Source organism: Nomascus leucogenys, chromosome 7b (genome assembly GCF_006542625.1).
Source record: "Nomascus leucogenys isolate Asia chromosome 7b, Asia_NLE_v1, whole genome shotgun sequence".
NCBI lineage: Eukaryota > Metazoa > Chordata > Mammalia > Primates > Hylobatidae > Nomascus > Nomascus leucogenys.
The window spans coordinates 4,131,423-4,155,799 of NC_044387.1; the positions used below are offsets into that span (position 1 = coordinate 4,131,423).

General features: G+C 52.1%; 1 protein-coding gene across 13 annotated transcripts; it reads right to left on the reverse strand.

The window, feature by feature from the left end:
- Positions 1-426: 426 nt before the first annotated feature.
- On the reverse strand, positions 427-22,459 carry TRMU (tRNA 5-methylaminomethyl-2-thiouridylate methyltransferase). 13 transcript variants are annotated; one of them, XM_003278569.4, is made up of 11 exons: positions 22,010-22,435; positions 19,952-20,117; positions 14,152-14,258; positions 11,032-11,154; positions 7,154-7,326; positions 5,459-5,512; positions 5,303-5,369; positions 3,785-3,885; positions 2,135-2,279; positions 1,652-1,734; positions 427-922 (listed from the first exon to the last, which is right to left on the reverse strand). In XM_003278569.4, exons 1-11 carry the CDS (start codon positions 22,089-22,091, stop codon positions 758-760), a joined length of 1,266 nt encoding a protein of 421 aa, XP_003278617.1. In that variant the 5' UTR covers positions 22,092-22,435; the 3' UTR covers positions 427-757. The 13 variants fall into 13 exon arrangements, with proteins under 13 accessions (XP_003278617.1, XP_030671213.1, XP_030671207.1 ...); XM_030815353.1 differs by having other exon boundaries at positions 7,154-7,267; positions 22,010-22,149; XM_030815347.1 differs by lacking the exon at positions 22,010-22,435 and adding an exon at positions 21,754-21,994.
- Positions 22,460-24,377: the final 1,918 nt, after the last annotated feature.

Consider the following 24,377-nt stretch of genomic DNA (forward strand, 5'->3'; position numbering starts at 1 on the left):
GATGGGAGGAGGGGTCAGGATGGACAGTGGGCCCCATGGCAGCCCCCACCCTGACGCACCAGCAAGAACTCGGGACATCTGGGCAAGGCCCTCCACGCCCCACCTGGCTGCCTCTGGAACCTTCTCACCCAGAGAAGGGGAATGCACCTCTGGTCCCCGCAGGAACCTGTCTGTCTCGAGGCACCAACAACACGCTAAGGCTCCAGCCCAGCAAGAGGAAGGGAACCGAGGACACCAGTCAGCGTCCTGGGCACGTACTCTGTAGTCCAGGACCAGGGACCCCAGCCCTCAGGGTGGAGCAGCTGGGACCTCAGGAGAGGAATGCAGGTTGCCGTGGCTGCGTCTGCAGTCCACCTGCCCTTCCAAACCAGGGGGTCAGTGATGTGGAGGCCCCTCGCCCCCAGTGGAGGCAGCAATCAGACTCCATGTCCTTGAAATGTTTATTCCATGTTGTCCCTGCAGCCCCCTCTGCAGGTCCCCTCGGTGTGCTCTGAGGTGGGAAACCCTCCCTGGGGGCGGTGAAGGGGAACTCGGGCCACCCCACCAGCCGGCAGATGCTCCGGCAGCCAGAGCCCCAGCCTGGAGGTGAGGCTCTTCCTGGGGCTCGCCGGGCCCCTGCGGGCTTTTTGGACCCTCGGCCAGCCCGGCTTCCTCGGCTTTGGGCAGCAGCAAGCTGGCCCTTGGGGACCTGGACTGCTCACCAGCCACCCAGCCCTGGGTCCTGCTCTCCAGGTTCCTTCTAGCAGCTCCATCTCTGTCAGAGCAAGGGACTTAGGCCTGGGCCATCTTCTGGGCCGTTACTGGGGCTCTTGGTGGCCACCCCAGCTCTGCGCTGGCCCTTCTGGAGCATGTAGGCAGACGGCCCCAGCCGCAGGATCTTCCCGCTGCCCAGGCACTCGTCCCCCTTGTAGAACACAGCAAACTGGGGGGGAGAGAGACCCTGGCATCAGGGGTGCCACAGGGAGCCAGCCCAGGGCAGGCAGGGGCAGAGTGGTCCCCTATGGGGCTTGGCCTGTGCCTGGAGCGCCAGGCACTGAGCTCCCAGGGAAGCAGGATTTTGCTGCTGAACAGGAGGGGACAGGCCTGGGGCACCCAGCGGCTTCACTAGGGAGGGTCTTCAGGGTACCTCTCCCTGAGTGGGACAGTCACAGGGGCCTCTCCTGGGACTCCAGGGACTGGCAGGTCTCTGCAGCCCTTGGGAATGTGGAGCTGTGACACGAGGCAGCATGGTGGCAGCCAGAGGATGCTTCCGCTCCCCTCACCCCAGGTTCCCTCCCGCCACCTGCCCCTGGAGAGCCCTCAGGCCTGCACACGCCAGGCGCCCATCCTCGGAGCTCCTACACACTCAGCACACAGGGGCCCCGACCCTCTGCCTCTTTGAGCACAGTCCTCATGCCCCTTCCATTTTCTGTCCTTGCTTCTGGGGCCCGAGCAGGAACTGGCTGGTTGGTGACATCAGAGTGGAAATCCTCTCACAGTTGTCACTGCGGGAGGAGCCCCTAGGGCAGGGCTGGTGGCACTCTGTCCTCACCAGCTGTGTGACCCGAGTACACCCTACTCCTGGGCCTCAGCCCCCTCTGTAACCCGGGTGCCCTGGCAGGGTGCAGAGCAGTGCAGTCCTCCCTGGGCTCACCCCCCACACCCCACGCACCTGTCCTGTGGCAAGGGCACGCACAGCCTGCGCAGCTGTCACCCACACGGTGCCATCTTGATTGAGGGTCAGCACACAGGGCACTGGGTAGGAGAGAGGGACCCTTGGAGGGGGCACAGGCCTTGCCTGCTCGACCTCAGGCCTCAGGCCCCCAGGAAAAAAGGAGCACCAGCCCACAGGGTCAAGAACCCCTGCTAAGAGGGGAAGGGCAGGGCACTAGCCTGGGCCCTGGGCGTAGCAGGACACTGCGGGGCAGTGTACACACTTGCTTCAGCCCAACACACTGGGGTCTGCCTGTGTCTGCTCCCAGCACCCCCAGGCCTCGCTCAGGGCAGGCACAGGACACCGGAGTTCCGAATATTTTAGGTAATAATCTCCGCAACGGGACTTTCCTACCCCAGGGTCTCCCATCTCTGGCCCAAATCTGGCCTCAGGAAGCTCAGCTTCAAGGGACCCGTCCTCAGGAGCCCTCCCGTCAGTCACCTAGTGCCATCTGGTGGTAGAATCGGAAGTGGCACTCCATCATCTTGTCCCGGACCAGCGCTGCCGGAGGCTCCTCCGTGATCCAGTGCACGCGGCTGGTCCTCAGCAGGTCCCTGTACAGGGCTGGGTGGTCTGTCCGGGGGGCCTACAGAGTGGAATGCGAAGGTGGGGACGCCGAGGGGCACCTCACCCAGTCCTACCAGCACACACACAGGTAATAGTGCTGGCACTGCTTGAAATTCATCTCATCACCCCCCGGGCCTTTGAATCCCCATTTTACAGATGAGGAGACTAAGGCCCAGGAAGGAAGTACCACGCCAGAGGCAGGGGGTGAGATCTGAGCCCATGACACTGAATGCTGCAGGTTCAAGTCTGACTCAGGCCCTCCACCTGCAACCACCTGCACCAGCACAGCCACCCTCGAGGACTGGTTTTTCTATTCGCAGCCAGCCACACGGGCCAGCCACACCATGGGCTTTTCTCTCAAGGCCACCCCAGGAATTCCTCCACACACCAAACGGCTGAGGAGAAAGGAGGGACTGGTAGATGCTGGCTTCTCGCAGGTGCCCTGGGACTGGCCCTGGTCTGGGGGACCCCAGACACCCTAGGTTGGTTCTGAGGCCCCTGCTCCGTCACCCACCCATGGCCTTGGGCCAATGAGACCTGGCACCTCCTGGGATTGCGCCAAGCCTCGCCCCTGAAGCAGGACGAGGAGCATGAAGTTAAGGGCTTTGGGTTCTAAGCAGGCACCGAGCCCCGTCTAGGGACAGGAGGCCATTGGTTAACCCTTCTGGTCTTCTCATAGCAAACTGAAATCTAGATTATTTAATTCATTCACAGCCGGGCTTTTCACCCCACAGGTCTTCCTAGTAAGGAGATGTCTTAGAATCGGCGGGTGGGGCCTGTGTCTAAGAGAAGGCACCCCAGCATTCATGCCAGACCAGGAGCCAGCAGCCAGGGCGCTGACAGTGGGCCTTCTCAGCTCTGCGTGCCAAGGTGGAGGCTGGGTCATTCAGGGAAGAGGCTGTGCTGAACATAGCCGGCAGCGTCCCCGGCCTGACCCACAGATGCAGCAGCACCCGTGCCCTTGCCTTTCCACCCAAGCTGTGACAACCAAAAATGCCTCCAGACACTGGCAAGGTCCCCTGAAGGTGGGGTGAGCTTGCTGCCACTGAGCGGCCCCGCTTTGAGGCCAGGGTCACAGTGGTAAGGGCCCCACTGTGGTGGAAGGCTTGGTTTGATCCTGGCTTGGCCATCTACACCTGCCTGACAACAACTCACTGGATCCTACCACGGCGGGCACCGTCCTTGGCACTGAGGCCATGCCCTCTCCACCAGATGAGCCACAAGCTCTGGGTCTCCCTGTCCTCTTTCGCAAAATTGGAGAAACTGTATCTGTGTATCGGGGTTCAGTGATGATTAAGAGGCCAGTACACAACACAGCCTAATGAATACCTTAAAACTCTCCTGCCACCATGGCCAGTCCCAGGAGGATGCAGTAGGAAGGCAGGGGACCAAGGACAGGAAGAGAGTTAGTCACAGCCTCCAGGAAGCCACGGCTGCTGGAGACCTTCTCAAGCCCTGGTCCATAAGCACTGCTGGCCCTGCCAGAACCAGTTCCAGTGCTGTCTCAGAGGCCGGCCCACTCACCACAAACACGTCCCCCTTGACGCTGTCCTTCTCCACCACGTACCAGGGCTCTCTCAGGCCACCTATGTTTGCTCTCTGGCCCAAGGTATACAGGAACCAACCTACAGAAAGACAGTTTCTCCAAGAGGCTGGGCAGCAAGTTCCATCCCACATGTCACGCCTCTCATGAAGGCAGATGCTGGGAGGGCAGCCCAGAGCAGGCCCAGCAATGGTGTAGCTCACTAGGAAGATATGATTCTCCAGCTCCCATAAGCCAGCCCTGACTAAGCACCTGAGCACATCTCATCACTGTCCAGGCCTGGGCTGGACATAGGATGCAGTGGCCACTGAGAAGGTACCTTATACCCCAGAAGGTGCAGGTTCCAGCCGTAGGAGCCCCTGACCCTAGGCCTAGGATGTGGCTGGGTGCCCTGTGTGACACCAGGGGCCCTTCTTGCTGAGCCCATGACATAGCTATGCGTCTAACAGTGTCCATCTAATGCAGTAACTGCATCAGGGCTACCCCCAGCCGCTCTGTGCACCCTCACAATGTCACAGAGCAGATGGCAAACTCACTGCCTCCCTCCCCTGCAGTGGTGCACACAGGCAGAGAGAACCTCATGAGTTTACCACGTGGCCTGGGCCTGCGGCCTTCTTCAGTGAACTGCAGGTGGAAACCATGAGTCATCCAACTGGCTCCCGCTGGGGCCAGGGCTGGCAGATACATGGGCAGTCCTGTCTGGCAGTTCTGTCCCAAGCAAGGCTGTCACCTCGGCCTGTCTCAGGAATGCCTAGCCCCGGCTCCGCGTGCCCTCTCCCCTCAAGAGGTGGAAGATCTCCAAGTGCAATTCACTGCGAGACACCCTACACCCGCGCTGCAGCCTGGCTCTCCTGGCCAGTCCCACAGCTCAGGCCTGCGCTGCGTCAAGACCTACCTGATGGCATCATGCCGGCAGGCACATCCCCGCCACTGTACTAACCCAACAATGGCCACACTCTGTCCCCACAGCAGGATTGCACACTGGTGACTAACTCGGACCCTGTCCCCTAACACCAGGCACAGCACAGGCTCACGCAGGCCTCACCGCAGTAAGGGTCTGCACATGAGTGAGCAGCACTCCGGCCAGCGCGGGACACCTGATCCCATCGCTGCATGTGGTCCTTAATCATTCAAACCATGCAGTGACGTCCACCTTACTCCCGGAATCAGAGTGGAGTTTTGTGTGGTTTAACATTTTCCTTACACAGGAAGGAAATCATTCTTTTTACAGGGACTTGATACATAACTCACAGAGTATAGTCCTCCAAGTCAGCGGTGCGCTTTTCATGAACTCCAGCATTTCAGCTGAGGCCACATCTTGAAATGCACACAGCCATCATCAAGGCAACTGTTCCACCCTAGGCCATGCCTGCCTACCCCCGGCCACCCCACAGAGCCTTCTACGGAAGGGACGACGGGAACCCTGGTCTAGTCTCCCAGAGCTGAAACCCCACAGCTCGAGGCATTTCAGATGACAAGTGGCAGAGTCTGCACCTCACCTTTATGTGTTCCCAGAACCTTATTGTCTTCTATGGAAATAAAGTGACCAGGTCGAGGCTGCAAATACTGGAAAACAAACATTTCATTACTGACGGAGATCTGGGCCCAGGGCAGACACGCAGCCCCATCTCTTTGTGTCAAAGACCAGCACTCACCTGAAGAAGGAAATGTTCAAAATTCCTCTTCCCAATGAAACACATGCCCATGCTCTGAAATGAGAAGACGGCAGCTGTGAGAGGACCAAAAGTGGGGGTGGTCCACACTGTACCCAGACATCCTGAGCAGGCCCCGGGGCCTCCTGGCCTCACCCCACACTTTGCTCCCAGGGTAGGGGCCCAGCTGCCCACCGGCACCCTCAGCTGCCAGTCACAGCCAGCGCACATGATGCCAGAACCTTAGGGAACGCCTCATTGTCTCGGCCCGCAGGGTCTGACCCTGCGCGGCAGAACCTCACACCAGCTGCCCCGGGGAAGAAAGCAGAACCCGATCAGGTCCTTCAGGCCATTGTCCTGTGAGAAGTGGGGGAGAGACAGGGACCAGAGAAGGGGCAGGTAGCAGGAAAGCCAGGCCTGAAGCGAAGGCCTTACTTAGGGCAGGGCTCCAGGGGAGTCAGAGGAGAGAGGCCCCTTCCTCAAGCACATCTGCCCTAGCTGGGGAGCCTGGGCAGCGTGCGCTCTCCACCATGGCCCCATGAGGGGCTGCATCGTTTACTCTGGTTTATGTCTCTCAAGACTGCCCTTCCATCCCTGCAGCTCCCACCACAGAGCGACGCTGGAAACGGAAGGCGAGGGGAGGACAGGCGGTGGGTGTGCTCTTCAGGGAAGATGGCTCTGATGAAAGGTGTGGCCGTTTCCATTACCAGGAAGAGACACGAAGGAGCGACAGCTCCCACCGCACTGGCCCCTGAAGAGGCGAGGCTCATCCCACAGCGCCCTCGCCCTCCATCCCCAAGGCCCTCCCACGGGCTTCATCCTAGTTCCGCCAACACTCTGGGGTCTCTCTTTTTGAGACGAGTTTCGCTGTGCTGCCCAGGCTGTCCTCAAACTCCTGGGCGCACTCGATCCTCCCGAGGAGCTGGGGCTACAGGCAGGCACCCCCACAGCGGCTCCCTGGCTTCTCCTCGCCTCAAGGCCTTTGCACTGCCATTCCCTCATCTGGACTTTCCCAGCCCTCTCTGGGACACTGGATCCTCTCATCCTTCAGGTCTCAGGTTCCATGTGACTTCTTTTGAGGCCGTTTTTGGCATCTCCATTCCCTACTCTCAGACCCCACTGGTGCTTCCCACCCAGGGTCCTACACCTCCCTCCGTAGACATTTTCTAGGTTTATACTGATTGGCATCCTGTCTGTGTCCCTCACTCGTGGGTGGGCTCCATGGAGGCAAAGATGGAACTGTGTGCGCATCACCACTTCCTCACAGCCCAGCAGCACAGCGCCTGGAATAGACGGCACCGAACGAGTGGGTGATAGGACACATCAGTGCACAGATGGCGGCACAGCACCTGCCCCTCCAGGGGTCTCGGGGCTGCATCACACTGCCTGGCACTCACCTGGCAGGCAGGCCATCCCAAGAAGACCCCACCAGCTGCTAAGGCTGTGGGGAAAGCTTTCTACCACATAGGGGCAGAGGAGAGGAAAAAAGCAAGGAGTCTCGTATAGGCTGCTCCCGGATGTCAGCAGAGCCCTGTACGGTGCGCCTGAGCAAACTCCTCCATCTACTACTCCAAGGTCCGCCTTTGATGTTCCCCTGGAGAAGGGGAAGTGGTGCCAGACCCACAGGCCCAGCTGCTCCGTGCCCTGCAGTCGGGAAAGGGAAACAGGCACTAATCAAAGGAAACTGCTCACTCGTACCTCTTTCTTCTGAAGCACATGATGAAGTCTATTCTCAGCAGCGATTTTCTTTACGAACGCTTTCGTTAATCCCCCCAGAGGGAAGATGGTTCTCCTCAGGGCATCCTGGGAAACCTGGCTGAGAAAGAAGGTCTGGTCTTTAAAGCTGTCAGCTGCCTGGAGGAGTTTTACCGCTGCCAAGAATAAAGAACAAAAGACGTTGCAGGAATAAAAATAATGATACTTCACTTTCAACAATGTCCTTCTGTTCACTTAGACTACCCCTAGTCTGTCTGAAGCAGACATCAACACTCAATAGCAACTACTAGGGGAAAGACCGCCACTGGGGTTAATGTGAGAAAAATGCGCACCTCCAAAAAAAAACGAGGATTTTATATGACAAAGAAATTATTCCAGCTCATACTTCAGATTATAATATTTTCAAAGATGAAACATCACATGAAAAAATGTTCTCAAGTGATAAGAAAAAAAAAACAAAACACCTAAAATAAATTCAGCCAAATCTTGGAAAATGGAGTAAGCTAGCCGCTGGCAGAAAATCTTCAGCTGTGCCTTCTTTCAACAACCACGGGATGTGTTCGTGCCACAGTGGTTTCAAGGACTCAACACTTTCCAGGTTCACTGCCCGGCGGCCAGCACATGCCTCCAGCAACGCCCTACCTGTGAATGCATTAGCTTTCTTGGTAAAAACGTTTTTTGTTTAGAGTCTTGGCTGACATCTGTTAGGTGCCCCTGCAGTTCCTCTGACATTCCCTATGTGATTGTTAAGAACTATTTCTGGCTTTAAGGCAATGGAGCAGAAGTGTGAGTAAACCTGGCTTAGAACTGTCCAGCTCTCCACTTTCAAGTTCAATGATCAATGGCAAAAAAACTAAGACGAACGTCAGTTTTCTGGCTTCTTTCAATCTTTCTCATAAACTTCTCCTTTCGAGTTACACTCAGAGCACGCCACGTGCCGTTAATGGTCAGGCAGCACACGTACCCTTCCTGGCTTGGCAGAGCCATGTGTACAGCACACACTCTGTGTAGCTAGTGTTTTCCATCTGCTGATTCCCACGTTAGCTGCGAGAGGGAGAATTCTCCCCACATTACAGAGGGGAAACTGGAACAGGCCCAGTTCATTACATATGACTCGCCCAAAGTGATGCAGGTGGAGGCGGCGGGGCTAGAGGCTGCCCAGCCCCCCGAGTCCCACTCCCTTACTTGGCAGGTACAAACAGCAGAACTGAGTGACAAGTGAGACCAAGTTCAGCCGACCAGTCGCCACGGAAGCAGAGCACTTTCCAGAGTCCACTTTTTTTTTTTTTTTCTCTTGAGATGGAGTCTCACTCTGTCGCCCAGGCTGGAGTGCAGTGGCGCATCTTGGCTCACAGCCATCTCTGCCTCCTGGGTTCAAGTGATTCTCCTGTCTCAGCCTCCAGAGTAGCTGGGACTACAGGCCCGTGAGACCATGCTCGGCTAATTTTTTTTTGTATTTGTAGTAGAGACGGGGTTTCACCATGTTGGCCAGGCTGGTCTGGAACTCCTGACCTCATGATCCGCCTGCCTTGGCTTCCCAAAGTGCTGGGATTACAGGCATGAGCCACCGCACCTGGCCTCAGAGTCCACTTGCAATCCCAAACTAACTGCAGTCAAACACTGCATGTGTGTAAAAGCCTCAGAAAACTAGGAGCCATTTGCATTTTCTGCTAGTTGTGAGTCATTTTAAAACAAACTAAAAATCCATGATTTTCAAAAAAGCAAGCAGGCAACCCTAACTGAACTGCTGTAGAGGAAAAGCACAGAAAGGAATGAACAACATTTGGAGGAGGCTGCCTGTGCTGGAGCCTCACTGACACGCCGGCTCCCGTGCTGCCTCTGCCAGGCCGGTGGTAGCACGCTGTGTGGGGGAAAATCGGCCCAGTCACAGGCCAGGCCTAGGAGCGCCGGTCTCAGGTGCTGACGGACCCTGAGCCCAGGCCGTCCACTGCCCCTGCAGGTGCTCTTCCCAGAGACCCAGGCTGGGCCAGGGCAACTGAAGAATGAAATGGAAACCTTGAGTGTCCCTACAAAACACAGTGAAGGCCAAGACACTGTGGCACCATCAGAACTCCCTCATGCCAACTGCACTCAACAGAACGCATCCATCAGTACTATCACAAGTTTCCGAGGGCACGTGGCCTATAATAAAAGTCGATGGCTCTGCAGGGCACAGTGTTCTAGGAGGTAAGCAGGTGCATCTATTCAACATGGAAATTAACCCTCCATCTCCTCAGGCCCCATAAATGCACAATTACTTGGTGAATTCCACCCTGGAGTTCCCAAGTGGCAGGACTCTGCATTCAAACCCATGTCTTCCTGAAATGGGGGGCTGTCTTATCTGCATTCAAACCCATGTCTTCCTGAAATGGGGGGCTGTCTTACGGGAGAGGGCTGCTCTTCTCTGGGCTCAAGTCAGTACAGTTACCTGATCACCTTCTGGCATAAGGAAGGAAGGAGAGGAGGGAACAGAGGGCGGCAGACGACTGTTGGCACACTCAGGGCTCCCTTGACCAAGCACAGCCCCGCCCCATCACTGCAGCTTTCAGGATGGGCTCAGCAAGACTGAGGAAAGTCAACTCAGCTGGGGTCTGACCCAGCAGAAGCAGCAGGGGCTGGGGAGTGAGCGGAAGTGCACTAAAATCCAGCTCTGCCACCTGAGGGACCCAGGTCAGATGGCTTCATCCAGGCCTTGGTTTCCTCATCTGTGAAACGGGATGAGAGCACACACCTCATGGACTGCTAAGAGGAGCGATATGAAACGTGTGAGGCCGGGCTTGGTGGGCTCACACCTGTAATCCCAACACTTTGAGAGGCCGAGGTGGGAGGATCACTTGAGCCCAGGAGTTCAAGACCAGCACAGACAACATTAACGAGACCTCATCTCCACGAAAAAATGAAAAAGCCTAGCATGGTGGCGCACACCTGTGGTCCCAGCTACTTGGTGGGGCTGAGGTGGGAGGATCACTTGAGCCCAGGAGGTGGAGGCTGCAGTAAGCCAAGATCGGGCCACTGTACTCCAGCCTGGTTGACAGAGATCCTCTCTCAAAAAAATAAAAAAATAATAATAATTTAAAAAGAAATGTGTGTATGTGAAGCCCTGCCCCAGCCCCAGAGACCCCTATTCCCCAGATGGCGGGACAAAGCCCCCTCCAACTTCTGGACAGAGGAGCAATGCTGCCCTTCAGGGGTCCCCCACTGATGGACGCTCCCTACAGAAACACGGCTCTGAGCTCCACTTGGTTTTTCACTCAATACAGGGAATTCCTCTTTTCTACACACAGATGTACACCAGGACAAGCCAGCAGCTTCCCAGCTCACTGTCTGCCACTGACTTTTTTCTAGAAAGGTGAAACTTGGCTCCCTAACACGCATAAACTACTGTGTAAATAAGGCTACAAAGCCAGACTGCTGAGCCAATGAGATCCACAGCAGATCCCATGCTCACAGCACATTAAAAGTCTGCCGGAAGAGCACGCCCTTGAGAACGTGTTGCCAAGTACAGGGCCTTGGCTAGACTGACAGCACCCCAATTATCACTATCAAATATTTACCCAGATATTTTTGGAACATTCAAATCACCAACACACAGTGTCAAGAGCTGGATTATCAGTATCTGATGTCATTTCCCACCAGCCCTCACCATGGCCGGCAGGGACACTGTTTACTACCCAATCACAGGCCCTCTGGGAAAATGTCCTCTTGGTAACCGCACCTTTTCAAATGTGAATCCCATACAAGCTACTCTGGAGCACAGAGGGAGGGGTGGCAGTGATCCTCAGGCACAACCCACGGTCATTCCTCAAAAGATTCCACTCTGTTCACAAGAATTCAGCTCTGACCTGGGCACGTTAACTTACCATTTCTAACTTCAAACCGATTTCTGAAAAGCCCTTCTGGCTTCTTAATGTGCTTCTGCTGAAAGACTTCTTCATCTTCCAGTGAAGTTCTCGCGTAGTGACCTGTGGCAATGGCATCTGCCCCTGTGAGGTTTTTAGAACACAAGGATTGGGCTTTAGACTCATACTTGCAGGCCTTGATCAGCATAAACCAAGGCACAAAAGAAGAGTAGAGACCCTAAATCTTAGGCTGAGGGGCTGCACAATCCACCCTGCACCCAAACACAGAGGTCCTAGGAAACAGAGGCACACATCCAATTCCATCAAACAAGCAGCCTTGAACTCTTAAGCTGATACAACCTTGCTACTTAAAGTGTTATTGCACCTTTAAGAGCCTTTCCAAAGTTAATTTCTGGCTTAAGGAAACAGTCTGAAATGCACAGAAAGATTTCAACATAAAATATTCATTGCAGGGTTTGTGATAATACTAAGGGAGGCCAGGCGCGGTGGCTCATGCCTGTAATCCTAGCACTCTGGAAGGCCGAGGCGGGCAGATGAGTGCTTGTGCTCAGGAGTTCAAGACCAGCCTGGGCAACATGGTGAAATCCCACCTCTACAAAAAATACAAAAATTAGCCAGGTGTGGTGGGGCACACCTGTAGTCCCAGCCACTTGGGAGGCTGAGGTGGGAGGATTGCTTCAACCCGGGAGGTCGAGGCTGCAGGAAGCTGAGATTGTACCACAGCACTCTAGTCTGGGCAACAGAGCAAAATGCTGTCTCAGGAGAAAAAAAAAAAAAGAACCAAAATGTTCAACACTGGGAGAATGTGAAGTGAATGACAGTGCACTGCCATAACAACGGGGGGTCCTTAACAGAGAATGTTTACTAACACAGGAAAATGCCTGGCACTGTTCAGCAGGACGAGGATGTGACACCATGATTCCACGGTTGTTACTGTACAGAAACAGTTGAAGAAAAATCTCAGGTCTATTCCTTTGATTCTGAGAGTGTAATTATAGGTGTCGTTTCTCCTCTTTTAAATTTTCTGTAATAAATATGTAGTATTTTCATCAGAGTGAAGACTCATCCAGCACACTGTTTCTTCTTTTCATATTACACAAAGCCAAAGAGCCTAACAAGGTGCATACGAGTCCAGAACCTTTTGTGTAAAAATTCCAGATATTTGGGCCAGGCGCGGCGGCTCACGCCTGTCATCCCAGCACTTTTAGGCCAATATGGGTGGATCACTTGAGGTCAGGAGTTTGAGAACAGCCTGGCCAACATGATGAAACCCCGTCTCTACAAAAAAAGTACAAAAATTAGCTAGACATGTTGGTGGGCACCTGTAATCCCAGCTACTTGGGAGGCTGAGGCAGGAGAATTGCTTGAAGTCAGGAGGTGGAGGTTGCAGTGAGCCGAGATCACACCACTGCACTCCAGCCTGGGAGACAGAGTGAGACTCCATCTCAAAAAAAACAAGAAATTATAGATATTTGGTATTGCAAGAGAGTTTTATGAAAGGTGCAGCAAAATGGATTCAATCCTGGACCAACCACACTAGCTCAATGTAAACAAGACACAGCAAGAATTAGCTGCTGCATATTAACGACCTGAAAAAGGCACTTTAGAGACACATGATCTCATCTTGACTGATTTTCTCATAGAGAAAACAATCCACTTTACATCTATGTCCTTAAAGAACAGCACTTATACTAGAAAAAGCGCAGGATGCCTCTGAGAAGCGCGGTGAGTTCAGAAGTCTGGGCGTCATGTCCTCTCATCCTGTGTTGCACGGTTCATGCCTTTCTTCCAGGTGTAGAAACATTCACTGCAGAAGTTCCTTCCACAGCGTGCCTGGCAGCTGGCCACCTAGGGGCTCCCTAAAAAGCTCTCGTGACAGAGAGCTTAGTGCTCTCCAAAGGCAAGCCTTCCCTTCCTGAACAGCTGCCTGCGCCTCCACCCCAGGGAACTCTTTCCCCTGCCAGTCCTAACTCTGTCCGCTGGTGTCACACAAAGAATGTCATCCTAACTCACACACTTGACCACTGCCACTATGACCCAAAGTAATTTCAACAGTTCAGGGAGGACATATTTCCGGATACCCTGAAAATAAAAATCAATTCACATTCTATCAGTCTATCACTGTTTTCCTGAATAACTAATATGGTCTAACCAGGACGGACCACAGGGTACACATCACCCCTTCCTAGACATTCTATGATCATCAAGGTGAGCTCCGTCTGTGCTGGCTTTGACAAAAGACATCACACTACTGGCTCAGTCAGCTTGAGGGGGGGGCACCTAAATCCCCCAGATTTTCTGCACATTCAATGGCAACCAAGCTAGGTCTTTCCAATCTTGTCCTAGGAGAATTACTGAACCTAGTTAGCAAACTTTGCATTTATCTCTATTAAGTTTCATGTTTTTGGTGTTAGCCCAGTGTTGAAATTTAAGATTTTTCTTTTTTTTTTTTTTTTTTTGTAGGCATTTGTTTATTCCTAACTCCACAAACTAACTTTCATCATCATCATCATCAACTCAGCTTTAGGTTGCTCATATATTGAATCTGCAAGCCTAATCTACATCATTGCTGAAAGTGCCGACACTACTGGGCCCCTGGCTTACAATGGTATCTCGTAGCCACACACAACAGGGTGAGCTGCAGTGGGACAGAGCAAACCAAGAAGCCCGAGCCAGAACTTCAGAAACTCATTATGGTGACCCCAATGGCAGGGGACAGGAAGAAGAACCTCAAATTCGTAAAGCATAGCCACAGACATCAAGAGGTGGTCTAAGCAAGCAATTCAGTATCAGGAGGTTCCACAAGAAGAAACAGGCTAGGCACAGGGGCTCACGCTTGTAATCTCAGCACTTTGGAAGGCCGCGGCAGGAGGACTGCTTAAGGCCAGGAGTCTGAGACCAGCCTGGGCAATACAGTTGTGACACCATCTCCACAAAAAATTAGCCACCATGGTGACACGCCTGTGGTCCAAGCTACTCAGGAGCCTGGGGTGGGAGAATCTCTTGAGCCCAGGAGGTCGAGGCTGCAGTGAGTCATGATCACAGCACTGTAATCCAGCCTGGGTGACAGAGCGAGACCCTGTCTTTGAAAAAAAAATGTTTTAAACCCAAATTACTTACCAAGATTATCCACAGCATAATGAAAAAAGCAACTGAATTTGATGTGCTTGTTGCAAACTATGTCAGGATTGGGAGTCCTTCCTTTTTCATACTCATTCAAAAAATCACTAGAATAAAAGAAAATGACTTCAGTTCCAAGTGTGAAACATTCCTCAAAAAAAAAAAAAACAAAAAAAGCTCACTAAATTGCTTGTTTAATGTAGAATTTCTCCTTGTCATACCAAAACTAATTTTCTGCAAAACAGGAGAGCTTCAGTCATCGAACATTTGTTTATAACCTGCTGCATGGGCCACCTCACAAGGTGTTATTCTCTGCCACTACAGTTCAGGAGCCACCGTCTCTGTGTAGGCTCACAGGGCTTATGGGGTCAGGAGTGGGGAGTGGCCATGAGGGTCTCACTAAACCCCCGCCTCTGGGACTCCTCCAACACAGCAGGGCTTAGGTGAGGAAGAGAAGATGCCTGAGGGACACTGGAAATGAAATCCTCTAGACTCCCACTGCAGAGCTGTGGTGCTATGCTGTGTATTGGCTTTCATCCACAGTTCCTGGCTTGTAACTCCCAGAGTCCCTGTTATTTTTTTGCTGCCATGCTGGGTGCGGTGGGCCTCAGGGTCGGGCCTCTGACCTCGCCCGTTAGTCCTTTGCTGTCATGCTGGGTGCGGTAGCCCTCAGGGTCGGGCCTGTGACCTCCTGCCCTCCTTTCATTGCAGCTTTCCTTTTTTTCTTTTGAGACGGACTCTTGCTGTGTCATCCAGGCTAGAGTGCAGTGGTGTGATCTCGGCTCACTGCAAACTTCGCCTCCCTGGTTCAAGCGATTCTCCCACCTCAGTCTTCCGAGTAGCTATGATTACAGGCGCATAGCACCATGCCCGGCTAATTTTTATATTTTTAGTAGAGACGGGGTTTCACCATGTTGGCCAGGCTGGTCTCCAACTCCTGGCCTCAAGTGATCTGCCCACCTCGGCCTCCCAAAATGCTGGGATTAGAGGCGTGAGCCACCGCACCTGGCCCACTGCATCGTTTTCTTTTTTTGTAGAGATGAGGTCTTGCCATGTTGCCCAGGCTGATAGTGAACTCCGGGCCTCAAGCAGTTCTCCTGCCTCAGCCTCCTAAAGTGCTAGAATTACAAGCGTCTACCTTTCTGACTGTGGGTCTTAAGACCCTCCCCAGAGACAGTCCCACTCTATATCCTGGGGGAAGGAATGGCGATGTCATGAAGCCTCCATAAAAACCCAGGAGTACTGGGTTCAGAGAGCTTCTGCACAGCTACACTTGTGGAGGCTCCTGGAGGGTGGTCCCCAGGGAGGGTGTGGACATTCCATGACCCTTTCCCCATACCTCACCCCACCCGTCTCTTCATCTGTATCCTTTGCAACGTCCTTTATAATAAACCGGTAAATGTAAGTGATTTTCTGAGTTCTGTGAACCACTCCAGCAAATTCTTAATAATTGAACCCAAAGAGGAAGTTATGGGAATCCCAACTGGAAGCCAGTTGGTCATAAGTTCTAGAGGCCCATACTTTCGACTGCTGTTGTGGGGGGAGTCCGTCTTGGAGACTGAACCCCCAACCTTTGGGATCCAGCACTATCTCCAGGTAGATGATACCGGAACTGAATCAGAGGACACCCAGTTGGTGTCCACTGCCTGGTGTATGGAGAAAACCCCCCACACCTTTGTCACAGAAGCCTTCTTCTGTGAGGATGACTGCCGTGATGAGAACAGAGGAGAAACACAGTCAGAGGCTTCCCTACACAAGGGCTCCATGAGCCATTCTGCAATCTCAGCCTGGGATGCTGGGTCACTGGGCAAATATACCAAAAATACTATCCTCACGTGACAAACACACACTTCTGAGAACTAGCAAACTCTTGGGTGCTTAAAGTGGATCAGGCTATCCTAACTCAGTGAACTTCTGCTCTAACAGACTGACTGAACGTGGGAAAAAAATACCATGATACCAGCAAAACTTAGCAAGAATTTCATAGTCTTCAAGGATTCACTTCAAGAGCGTTATGATGCCTATTTTGGGAGTTTAAAAATGGGTGTATTTTTGGTATAAGTGATTTTTTTCATTTAACCTAAAACTCTCTATTAATCAACAAGGGTTAAAAAAACCAATGCTGATCAAGAGGGTTGTGTTATGCAGACAGATCACGGATCTGCACAGGGTCAGAGGTTCCTTGGATATCTTCCACTTTAGCAGGCACTGAACTGTTTTCCTACTTCTCGCTCCCCCTAGAAGTTCATAAAAACTCATGTTTTTCCACATTTGCAACAACACTTGATATTATTACACTCTTTCCATTTTCTTTAATTATTAGAAAGTTATCAGGAAGCTCATTACACTATAAACTACTTAAGGTGCAATCTGTGTCTACGTCCTAGACCCAACAAACTTTCTATTTCACACTCATCAATAAATGTTGAAGAGGCTGAACATTTAAATCAGTTTCTGAAAAGACATACTGTTAGCCCTTTCCTAAACAGCAGACAGGAAGGCGTGTGTTTTGGCATTAGCAAAAACAATGGAGTAGCCCAGCCTCTTCTCTCACTGGAAAGAAGAGAAGCCTTTCATGTGCTTTGGGAGACAGAGATTTAAAAGACTCAGCAGCTAAAACATATCTGGACTCTGATCCATGAAGGCCAGTGGGTCTTGAATGAAAGAATGCAAAGGAAATTTCTGAGCTAGAGAGCCCTACTCGAGAAGTAAGTGTTCGGCGGAAAGACCAATGCCTCCACGGGCAGCTGTACTGGGAGAGGACAGAGGGCAGGCTGGCTGGAGCCTGGGGCGAGCTCGGGGGCAGCCCCAGAGATGGGAAAAGACTCTACCCGGCCGCCTCCTTCTCTCAGTCCCTATCAAGCAGCACCAGAAGGTGGCAGCAAGCACTGGCCTGAAAAGCTAGGTTTTAATCCCAGCTCCACTCCTAATTCTGGGTTTTAATCCCAGCTCCGCTCCTAACTCTGGGTTTTAATCCCAGCTCCGCTCCTAACTCTGGGTTTTAATCCCAGCTCCGCTCCTAACTCTGGGTTTTAATCCCAGCTCCGCTCCTAACTCTGGGTTTTAATCCCAGCTGCGCTCCTAACTCTGGGTTTTAATCCCAGCTCCGCTCCTAATTCTGGGTTTTAATCCCAGCTCTGCTCCTAATTCTGGGTTTTAATCCCAGCTCCACTCCTAATTTGCCACAGTATTCAAGTCACTCTTCCTATCTGGCCTCAGCTGAGCTAAACTTCAAAAATCACATCCACTCGTACATTCTGCAAAAGCTGTGCTAGCAGGTGAAGTGTAAGCTCACTTGGATTCCCTGTTGTCACCTCAAACTCTACAGTACTCATGAGGAATCCCCTAAACCGGCTTTCCCCAGCCACCCAGCCTTGATCTTGAAACTACTGCTGACTCCTCTCCTCTCTGGTCTCCCACACACATCAGTCCCTAAGCCTCATCACACCTTTTCTCAAAGAAAGACCCTGACAACCCCCCCACCACCAGCACAGCTGAAGTGCTTATTAAAGCAGATTCCAGAGCTGCCCCCAGACCTCGGTCCAGGTCTGTTTAACAAGCACCTCAGATCTACTGCCCGGTGGACTTGTCCTCTGGGTCCAACAAGCCAGCCCTCACCTTCCACTCCTACACTCCCTCCCCATGAAGTCCAAATCTCCAGCAACAGCACTTCCTGAGACTCTGCCTTTGGTCTTCTCCCAGATTTATCTTATATTTGGCTGCCACACTCTTTTTTTTTCTTATGTCCCCGAGAAAACTGCAGAAGTTTTTAATGCATTTATCATGCATTCTACAGATAAGTTTTTAATGCATTTATCATGCGTTCTACAGATAAGTTTTTAATGCATTTATCATGCGTTCTACAGGTAAGTTTTTAATGCATTTATCATGCGTTCTACAGATAACTTTCCCCAGGAAAATTCAGCCCCAGTTTTGTCCATGTTGTTAATATATACAACACCCATATGTTATAGCATAGAGTCACAGAGGGTTCATATTCAAGCTCTTCTGCTGATTATCTAGGTGACCATAGTCAATTTACTTAATCTCTCTAAATTTCGTTTTATTGTTATTTCAATGGTTTTTGGGGAACAGGTGGTATCTGGTCACATGGATAACTTCTTCAGTGGTGACTTCTGAGATTTTGGTGTACCCGTCACCCAAGCAGTGGACATTGTACCCGATGTGTAGTCTTTTATCCCTCACCCCAGAGTCCATTATATCATTTTTATGCCTTTGCGTCCTCATAGCTTAGCTCCCCGACTCATCTTTTTAATAATGAAAATAAAAATAGCGGGCTGGCGTGGTGGCTCACGCCTGTAATCCTAGCACTTTGGGAGGCTGAGACGAGTGGATCTTCTGAGGTCAGGAGTTTGAGACTAGCCTGGCCAACATGGCGAAACCCTGTCTCTACTAAAAATACAAAAATTATCCGGGCATGGTGGTGCATGCCTATAATCCCAGCTACTTGGGAGGCTGAGGCATGAGAATTGCTTGAACCTGGGAGGCAGAGGTTGCAGTGAGCTGAGATCACGCCACTGCACTCCAGCCTGGGCAACAGAGCGAGGCTCCGTCTCAAAAAAAAATAGAAAAGAAAAACAGCTATGTTTATTGACTGCTTACTAATATACCAGGCATACATACTAGAACCTAATCTCACTTAATTCTTACATAATCCTGTGAGGCATCAGTGTTATCCTCATTTTAAAGATGAGAAAATTGAGGCTTAGAAAAGTCAAGTATCTCTTCTGGGTCTTTGTTGGCAGGAAAAAAAAAGAATTTTTTTCAATTAAAAAAACAAAGTCAAGTAAATTGTCCAAGGTCATATAATAAGCTACAGTCAGGACTCAACCCAAGGCTTTTCTGCCCCTAAAGCCCACTCAGGCAGGGGCAGCCTGTCCCGTGCACATGGCCTGCTGTGTCAGACGCCTTCGACAACTGCCCGACATTCATCACAGCCAGGGCTCACCAGAGGACGAGCCCTACACTCCTTCCACTGCAGGAACAAAAGTCCAGCCACACTTTACAACGGTCCTGAAATACACAATCAGCGTTTCTTCTCCTCTTCACGCTGCTCTCATTACCGCATTTGGGGTGCCTTCTCTACTCCTTTGTTTGCAACCCCTCCTCTCCCACGAAGCCTTCTCGATTACTCCACACTGCAAATTTCTCCCTCCTCTGGGTTCAGTGATTGATAGCACCACTGGTACTTCCTGTGTGCCACGCATCACTACCACCTCTTGTGATGATAATGTCCTCCCAGCTAGACCGCAAACTCCTACAGAACCAGGTCACAGTGCAGACATCTTAACGTTCCTAGATGTGGCACGCGCCTAGCACACAGCACTTAATTATTGGGATTATATTGGATTTTAGAAAAGTTTTTGTTTGTTTCTTGTTTTCAGAGGCACAGGCCACGTATCACCTCTTTCTCAGAAATCCCCTATTCGCCGACCCATATAGCACACAGGCATTGGTGCTCACCTTCCAGGGGAGCCCTGAGCCTTAGCTCCCCTATCCTAACTGGGCAATAGAAACAGCTCAAGGTCCAAGAAAGCATTAAAGAGACTTCAGGCAAGTGGCAAAATGACAGGAGTGAGAGAGCTGGGTGTGCTGTGGGGTCCAGGCCTTGCCTCTAACACAGCCCCGAGGGTGGCTGAGGCCTCCTGCAGTCTTCAGCACCACCGTGGAGGGAGAGCGCTGGCCTGCACAGGCGTCTGTCTGGCTGACTACCGCGATCCTTCCATTGCAAGGATCCACAGTGTGAGGAAGCCTCCTTTGTGCTGTGACCTGCACTCACCTGAACACATCGTTCCAATACTCCTTTACGTAGGACACTTGATGGAAAGGGATGTCTAAAATCTGGCAAACTCTGTAAGCATCTTCACAGTCTTTGTCGGCGGTACAGACCCCATGTTCATCCAGTGAGTCCCAGTTCTTCATAAACACCCCTGTCACCTGGTAACCTGGGGGCGGGAAGAAGGTCAATTAAAGAGAATACATAAATCAACCTTCAGTAAAACGGCGGTGATTTCTGAGCTCCGAGAAGTTCCCCACACGCTGTGCTCCCGTGCCTCTGTGCCTGGCCCGCCTGGCAGTCCCTGCTTTGCCATGTGGCTTCAGGAATCCAGTTTCCATCTTGGTGCCTGAGTCCCCAAGATGAACGAGGTGGTATTTTCTCATCTTTGTGTCCCCATCTATGTATCAGCACAATACCTCGCAGGAGGCGCTTAGCCCATGTGTGTGGAATACACGAAGGAATAGTCGAAACTCAACAGAATTTTTCAAAGCACCATTCGGTGATCAAACAAGAACTTTTCAAAAGTTATTTCTAGTTACCATCTAAGACTTAGATTCTAAGTCATCAGATATAATTAAAATTTTCGATATTTTGTAAGAGCTGTACCACCTAGTTTATGACCTATTTTCTGCCTTTTCGATTGTAACAAAATATTCACCCAAATATTGGAAAGGCCAACTTTAGCCCTACACCACCTTCGCAAACTACACAGGTGCTGACCCTGTATGAGAAAGCTGGTTCTTTTAGGTAGGATGAATGTAATGAAAGACAGGGCAAATGACTGCTGAAGAAGGCTTCATATAGTACCCAAAACAATAGAAATTTGATGACAAAGCTTTGCCAAAACTACACCACCACAAGCTAAAGACCACCCCCATCCCAGATCAACCAGACTAATGTCTACCTAACAGTCTGAAGCCTCTGCTATAGCATCTTCCATAATCAGGGCTAAACGTGCTCCAGGCTCCTCTCCTTCCATCTCCATCTGGCCAGAACCAGCCAACACTTGCAGGCCTCTGTGATTCTGCTTGCACTGCTGACTCTGCCGGGAGGGCCGCCTCCACCTCCAAGTCTCTGCTTAGTGACATCCTACTCTTCTTTCGACTCAGCTGAACACCTCCATCTCTAGGATGCTTTCCTCCACTCTCCCTTCCTCACAACTATTTCTGCTTATGGTCCGCCTACCCTTCTCTTTGGCACTTAACTGTACCTACCATAATAGGTATGGCCACTACTGTTTTCTGCGTACCTCGTATATGCTGGGCACGTCCTCATCAATATGTATTATGTCATCTAATCCCTCCAGTCACCCCGTGAGGCAGGTGTTAGCCGAATTTTACAGGGGACGGCTTAATTCACTTGCCCAAGGTCAGGAACCAAAGATGGCGCAAAGCAGAGCTCCACAAACGTGACTGCGTGAATGAGGCCTCCCGCGGGGAGCCACACAGGTGAAGTTAACAAGTGCTCGTTTCAGCGCTGGGCCCGAGGAATCCTAAGCACCCGTGGGGCTCCGTTTAGATGCCGGAAGAAATGCAAATGCTTCTGGAGAAAACTTTGTCCTCCAGCGAGCGGAGAACACAGGAGACACTGAACAAACAGACCCGCCGCACGGCAGCTGTCGGTCTGCTGAGTGGGGAGGACAAGGACCTCCCACCCGGCGGCCATGGCGTGTGCAGAGGTCAGGCCTCCGGCCCGGCGATCCCAGCTCCCCTCACCAGTGTCCGCGTCCTCACAGGCGAATGTGGACGCCGCAGACCCGTGAGAAACCCTCCCCTTCCCACCCCGGCCCGCCGGCTTCTCACTGTGGGTGGGCGCGGGTGGAGAGGGGCGCCCAACTGCTCCCAGGTAGTCGGAGCTGCAGTCGCGCACACCTCCGACTACACAGGTGGAGGGCGACGAGCCTCCAAACCAAAGTCAGAGGACGGGGTGTCCTCCTGCCGACCCGCGCGCAACCAGCGGCCCAGGGAGGGAGGAGACCTGCCCAACGCCACGAGGGACGGGGACAGGTTTTCGGGGACACATTCGCTCGGGGGCGGGCGGGGGCCTCTGCCGCCTCACCTCTCCGCCTCAGCAGCAGCGCGGCCACGGCGCTGTCCACGCCGCCGGACACGGCGCACACGACGTGCCGCACCGCTTGCATCCGCCAGCCGCTCAACTTCCCCACCTGCCGCTGCCGCCGCTTCCGCGCCTCGCCGGAAGCCCCGCCCCGGCCGTAGGGTCCGCGCTAGTGGCCCGGACGGAAGCTGCGGCTGCTCACACGCGTTCCGTCCGGCCCTCCTCTGTCGTGTCCGGAGGCGGTGTTCCCGGACCTCCGGGGTTTGCTCGCCACTGAGGCTCCAACCGACTCGCGGGGCGCCGAGACTGTCGGGCCGCGAGGGGCTGGCTTTTCTTGGAGCCGCCGCCTTGCCCTCCCCACCCGCGCCCTGGCCTCTCTGCTGTTCTTCTCCGCTGTAAACCAAAAATAAAATTCTAAGCCCCCCAGCCAGCCATTGGAGGCCTCCTCTCGGCCAAGGGCGTCCTGGAGGGAAGCTGAACCGCGAGTTCGGGCTCTGATGGGAAAGGCCGGGTGGGACCCGCCTCACTAGACCCTCCTCCCTTTGGAATTCGGACGAGCATTAACGTCAAAACAGACTGTCTAGGCGGACTCTCCGTAGCAACAGGATACCGACATGACAGATGGCAGGCCCTGAAAGATATCGAAGTATTTTACCTCCAAAATGTATTAATTTTAATTTTTTTGAGATGGAGTTTTGCTCTGTCGCAGGCTGGAGTGTAGTGGGCGCTATCTCACTGCAACCTTCACCTCCAAGATTCAAGCGATCCTCCTGCCTCAGCCTCCCTAGTAGCTGGGATTACAGGCGCCCGCCACCAAGCCCAGCTGATTTTTGTATTTTTAGTAGAAACAGGGTTTCACCATATTTGCCAGGCTGGTCTCTCACTCCTGACCTCAAGGGATCCGCCCACCTCGGCCTCCCAAAGTGGTGGGATTACAGGTGTGAGTCACTGCCCCCGGCCCAGAAAATCTTTGAATTCACCTATGACCTGGAAGCCCCACCCCACCTTCGAGTTGTCCCACCTTTCTGGAACCAATGTTACATCTTACATGTATCGATTTGTGGCTTATGTCTCCCTAAAATGTACGAAACCAAAAGCTGTAGCAGGACCACTTTGAGCATGTGTTCTCAGGATCTCCTGGGACTATGACATGAGTAAATATCTTAACATCTTTTACAGTTTGACTCCAAGCATACTCAGCCCTCAATCCTTTAATGTCTGTGAGCTGTGTGGGACGGGGGTTTTGTGTTCTGTCCACTCCTACTCCATGCTCAGAAAAGCCCCTGGCCCAGGGCAGGTGCTTCATAAACTCGCTGAATAAAGGAAGGAGGAGAGAACAGAGGTCATCCCCCAGGGGTGATATTCAAGCTGAGTTCTTCTCTAAGAGTGAGCATCTAGACACGCTCTACCTTAAGCACAGGGAGACCCTCTGAACGAAAAAGATGTTCATTTGTGAATAGGGCATTGCAGTGGGAATATGCATGCCACAATAAGCTATGTGTGTATTCAGGGAAGTCAAGGAAGACAAAAGTTTGTATTTTATTTATTTTTTTGAGACAGAGTCTCACTCGGTCACTAGGCTGGAATGCAGTGGCGTGATCTCGGCTCGCTGCAACCTCCACCTCCCAGGTTTAAGCGATTCTCCTGCCTCAGGCTCCGGAGTAGCTGGGATTACAGGCACACGCCACCACACCCAGCTAATTTTTGTATTTTTAGTACAGGCAGCATTTCACCATGTTGGACAGGATGGTCTTGATCTCTTGACCTTGTGAGCCGCCCGGCTTGGCCTCCCAAAGTGCTGGGATTACAGGCATGAGCCACAGCGCCTGGCCTAGGAAGACAAAGGTTTTTAAAGAGAAAATGAGGATCACATCATTGTTTTGAGATAATTCTTTGGCTACAAGGATCAATAACAAGGGTGACAGCAGTCCAGGGTTGGACAAGCAGTTGCTGGGCAGATGCCCTTGCCACAGAAGTTTTTTTTTTTTTTTTTTTTTTGAGTAAGGTTACGATAGCCTCTGTGTAAGGTTGTGGTTTTTGCAGTCTTTTGTGATAGTTATTATTAGGCACATATGCATGAGAACTCTCCCTTGTGGTATGAACCCAGAGTACCTGAGACAGGTCTCAATTTAGAAAGTTTATTTTGCCAAGGTTAAGGACGTGCCTGTGACACAGCCTCAGGATGATGTCCTCAGGATATGTGCCCAAGGTGATCGAGGCACAGCTTGCTTTGATACATATTAGGGAGACACAAGACATCGATTAATACATGTAAGATGTATACTGGTTCTGTCTGGAAAGGTGGAACAACTGGGGGCGGTGGGCAGCTCCCAGGTCATAGGTAGATAAGAAATAAACTGTTGCATTCTTT